This window comes from Sphaeroforma arctica, assembly GCF_001186125.1.
Source record: "Sphaeroforma arctica JP610 unplaced genomic scaffold supercont1.2770, whole genome shotgun sequence".
In the NCBI taxonomy this organism is placed as follows: domain Eukaryota; class Ichthyosporea; order Ichthyophonida; genus Sphaeroforma; species Sphaeroforma arctica.
Window position 1 is genome coordinate 1 of NW_014037788.1, and position 4,978 is coordinate 4,978.

Consider the following 4,978-nt stretch of genomic DNA (forward strand, 5'->3'; position numbering starts at 1 on the left):
TATATATACAAATAAACACACACATACATATATCTATATAGCATATGGCTAAAGACACATATGCGTACTTGTATCACGCGTACATAGATTCCCACGAAATCACCTTCATATGTCACGAGTATGTGGAAGCATACCAGTTCACATGCCACGTCTGTGACACCGGCAACTTTGTCGGCAAACTTGGTGGCTAGATCCTTTGAGAAAAGGGGCATGGTGTTCAAAATAAAATAAAGGTTGTGACGAAAATGAGGTATAGGTGTAAGCTAGCTTTAATTTATAGCACACGGGCCGACGATGGGTACAAATGGCGAATTTGTTAGCAGCAAGGTAATGTAGCCCTTAGTTTTTTTTGGTTAGAATTTTGCTATAGAAGACGAATTAAAAGTGAGTCATCAGTGAGTCACGCTCTTGGAATTCTGCCGTCTTGTCCTTGAGCACGCATGAGTGCATGACTCAGCACAAAGCCGTGAACATAGTCATACGATTAGTCGATTGCACGAATTGCCACAGAAATAGAACATATACCAACTCCTGACATACTCGGTTACTCCAGTCTCCAATCTCCTGTCTCCACTGACCACTCTCCCCAGTCTCCACTGACCACTCTCCCCAGTCTCCACTGACCACTCTCCCCAGTCTCCACTGACCACTCTCCCCAGTCTCCACTGACCACTCTCCCCAGTCTCCACTGACCACTCTCCTCACAGTCTCCATTGACCACTCTCCCAAGTCTCCACTGACCACTCTCCCCAGTCTCCAGGACTCCTGGCTCTGTGGCCTGTGGGAGCCAGGGACCTGGTGGCAGGTTGAGACTTGAGCTGTTGGGCAGTTGAGCTTACGTATGAGGTAGTTGGTATTTTGTTGTTGTTGATATTTCTCTGGTTTGTACCTATTTCTTTGAGGTGTTTATTTCGTTGCAATAATATTTTATTTCCCTTGCAATTGTATCGAGTCTATGTGATATGTAAATATCAACTTGCATCAAGGGTAAATACAATTTTTTAAAGATGCATGTCTTCAGATAAAAATTAATTCGACTTCGATTTCTTCCCCCCTTTCAGTTTTGAGGTTTCCAAGCATAGAACTCACTTACGTACGCTATGCAAGTGCCATGAGGTGCCAAGGCCCAATTGCCGGGTACCAGCCGCAATATTCCCTATTTCATCAAAATACCTCTCGAATTGAGGTGTTTATTTCTCACTCTATTTATATATAATATATAGTCAAATAGGGCCTCACCTGCAGGGGGGTAGATATTTTTATATAGCAAATAAGTTCCTTATTTATACGCGATCGCACCATATATACCTCGTCGCTCTTCAATTTTGGGAGTGTCAGAGTTTGGTTTTATTACATAGTCGGTCGTGTCAAGACTACATTCCCAGACCACAGACGTCAGGCCCACCGCCACGCTCCACATCCATCTAGTGTCTCAGTCAGCCAGCCAGAATCTCAGTATCTTATTCTCTCGTGTCTTTGTCACTTATCCCTGTACTCCAGTGCGCTCTGCTGAACTGCATGTTGCGAGTGTTTGTTGCCCCAATATAAACTCATTCAGGCGTTTACTGGTCAACCGACGCACCCTTCCTAGAGAGTCCCGGAAGTGAGACTGCAGAATTACTACATTGAATGTCAGCTTATTGGGGTATACAAACTCGTTCGGCATAGTAGATACCGGTACTCCCATCTCAAATTACATGTAGTTTTTACAAGCGTAAAAGTAGGTAAGTGACATCAAACAGTGCAGGTTTGTGATATATTTCTCCTTGCTCTCCCGTTTTGGCGAGTGTGCGTTACGTATAATAATATTTTTATCTTTCTGTTCCCAATGATATGCTAGTGACAAATTTTAACCATTCACTTGTCGATTCCCTGCAATTACACAAACATAAGCAAGCAAAAGTGCCAAATATAATAGTAGGCGGGCCGGTGATAAAGCGGGGACCTAGTCTTTTTTTGCGTGGCCACCAAATAGGCCAAAGACAACGCAGAGGTTCAAAAAGATATCACAGCATTGACATTAAACATTCCACGGAAGCATGTTAATTCTGTCGAAAATGACATACACACATAAAATGTATACCGAACGAATTGAATAGCTGTATCTGGTTTAATAAACAGAAGTCGCATTCATAAACACGGCATAGTGTGTTTGCATTCATCACGGTTCTGGAACCGGCTCCGATAATCAATCAGTCAGTAGGATGATTGAATCCAGAAGATATACTACTGTTTTCCAGCATAATACAACATTGGCATACACCACATACATATATAATCCACCGAACGACTAGCTGTAGCGTACTACGGATTCGACACAAGGCCACAGTGTCTAAGATTCAATTAAGTGATGCACCAGTAGAAGATCGCAACGATCATTTAAATATCTATGAGCACGTTTACAATAAGAACTCGCATAAACTCACGAGCCCTACAACTCATGGACCAAGAATACGCAATTAAGAAAATTTAAACTACACAATTATATACCACCCGTCTCATTCCTCAGCATTGAAAGGGCATCCTTTGCCATTTTACTACGCTGTTGCTTTCCACGAAATACAATCAGTTGCTATATATAAATCTTAGTTTAGAATCATACGTTTGGGTTGCTTTGCACTTCCTCACACTAAACACGAGGTTGCGAATATATTTTTCACAAATACTGTCAGAGGTTTTGACAGGTTTTTACTTTGTCTATCTTATAAGCTCGCATTTTTACTAATATTTGTATATCACTGCAAAAGCAAGCGGTTTCCAGTCGGTATAGTTCGACACATCCCAAGCGCTCTCCAGCGCTCTCCTTTCGCATATGTGAGCGTAAATCGCACCTCATTCGGCATCGGGTGCTCATGCTTGAGTGATTCAGTGCAGTGTCGCGTACGGTGATAGTATGCTGGCAGCCGAAGACTACCAGTACACTTTGTACAGACGAAAGAAGACCATGGATGCATTCTCGACTCTGCCCGCAACCATCTTTGCAAGCACACAAACGATGAAAACCTGTTTTGACGTTCCAAAGTTCCGACGTACTGTGGACAGAACACAAAGCGCTCACGCAAATGAACAGTCAACAGACGTTACACCCAATGCTAGCCAAATGGATAGCAAAAACGTTCCACCACTTCCGAAGTTCCGACGTTCCGAATATGTGCTCGTTTAAAGCATCCGCCTGCACCTTGGTGCGTCGGTGCGTCGCTGTTTGAGGACACAAGTCAGCGACTACGGTACTATTTGCCCGAGCGCGAGAACCCATTGTGTGGGGTGCGACTGTCATATACAGTCGTTTCTCTAACTCTCGTATTACTGTCCGACTACTCGTTCGTATGCGGTCATCCCAACTATACAATCAGATTATTGCTATAGCCTATGGCGCTGCAGGCGTGTCGCTTATCCATGTAATCTGTGCGTGTACATACTTCGATCGTTGGAGCAACCATGTACGGACGGTCCCCAAGAGAGGGACCTACCATCCGGTATTGGTACGCATGACTGCTGTGCCGGACCCGAAATCCTACACATGCGATACATGTGGCCTCCATAACTTGTGTAAATCCTGACGATTTCTCGAAGGCGAGTGCTCCAAACCAGAAATAGTGTCTGTTATAGGTGTGGCCGTGTGGGAGGACATGTGAAACGATCAAATGCTATACAAAAAGGGTCCATTTTAGGTTCTACCGTGTGGGGCAGATCATCTTAGTCATCGTCTCGCAAACTAACAATAGAGTCCCCTACAGGTGTGCCCGTGTGGAACACAGGATCATCAGAGCTAGTCATCGTGACCCGAACGTCTGCTGATTAGTTCCGTGACAGTCACTCCCTGATGGTGCAGTAGTTGAGCAGTGCCACAGCAATTCCCGAGGAAGTGGCAAGCGTAAGCGGTCTCACGAGAAGGTGAACCCTGCACGGTGAGATGTTAATTGTGTAAACGTGCGGGTGTAGGGGGCAAGTTGCGATCCAAGTGGGTGAATTAAGTATTTTGTATGTGATATGTGATACGAGAGTGATGATATAGTGAACTCGTAGCTGACCTGTTGCGAATCTATAAGGCGCTTTAAGTATAAAGTATTTTGTATGTGATATGTGATGCGAGAGTGATAGAAGACTTGTAGCTGACCTGCTGCGATGCTAAAAGGCGACTTAAGTATAAAGTATAAGGTATGTGGTAAGTGATGAGAGAGTGATAGTGAATTCGTGGCCGGTTATCAGTGACTAAATGCAGCACTCAGATGATGAATTATTAATTAGGCGGACGATTCGTGCTCATTGCACACACGTCGACTTGACCATTCAGCTAAGCTGAGATTGACTTTATCGCCACAAACTGTAGTTTTCTACGCCCAGAGGTGCATTTGAGTGGCCTATTCAGCTGTGCTGAGATTGACTTATATCGCCACAAACTGTAGTTTTCTACGCCCAGAGATGCATTTGAGTGGGAGAGTTGTAGCAAGGGTGCTGCTTGGCTTTGAGAAGTGTTGATTTATGTGTGTGATTCACGCAAAGCAATTGCTGATGACCGAATTGTCATTGCAGTCAGTGCACTATCGGTAGGCTCATTCCTCATGATGGGCAAACAACGGACAATAACGACTAAATGGGTATAAAAATAGGACAACACAATTGAACCAACTTCAGTACACTATCGGTACGCTCATTCCTCATGATGGGCAAACAACGGACTAAAACGCACCAAAATTTGTATAAAAATAGGACAACACAATTCAACTAAAAACTTTCAGTACACTATCGGTAGACTCATTCCTCATGATGGGCAAACAACGGACAATAACGGACCAAATGTTGTATAAAAATAGGACAACACATTTCAACTAAAAACTTACAGTACACTATCGGTAGGCTAATTCCTCATGATGGGTAAACATCGGACAATAACGCACTAAATGATGTATAAAATAGGACAACACAGTCTAACTAAAAACTTTCAGTACACTATCGGTAGGCTCATCCTCATGATGGG

The 4,978-nt window shown here is 43.7% G+C and overlaps 1 protein-coding gene across 1 annotated transcript; it reads right to left on the reverse strand.

The window, feature by feature from the left end:
* Window positions 1-544: 544 nt before the first annotated feature.
* Window positions 545-778, reverse strand: SARC_12972 (hypothetical protein; the record flags this gene model as incomplete). Its single annotated transcript, XM_014292910.1, has 1 exon — window positions 545-778. A coding segment is annotated over one exon (234 nt), but the record flags the coding sequence as incomplete, so codon positions are not given.
* Between the last annotated feature and the right edge of the window lie 4,200 nt (window positions 779-4,978).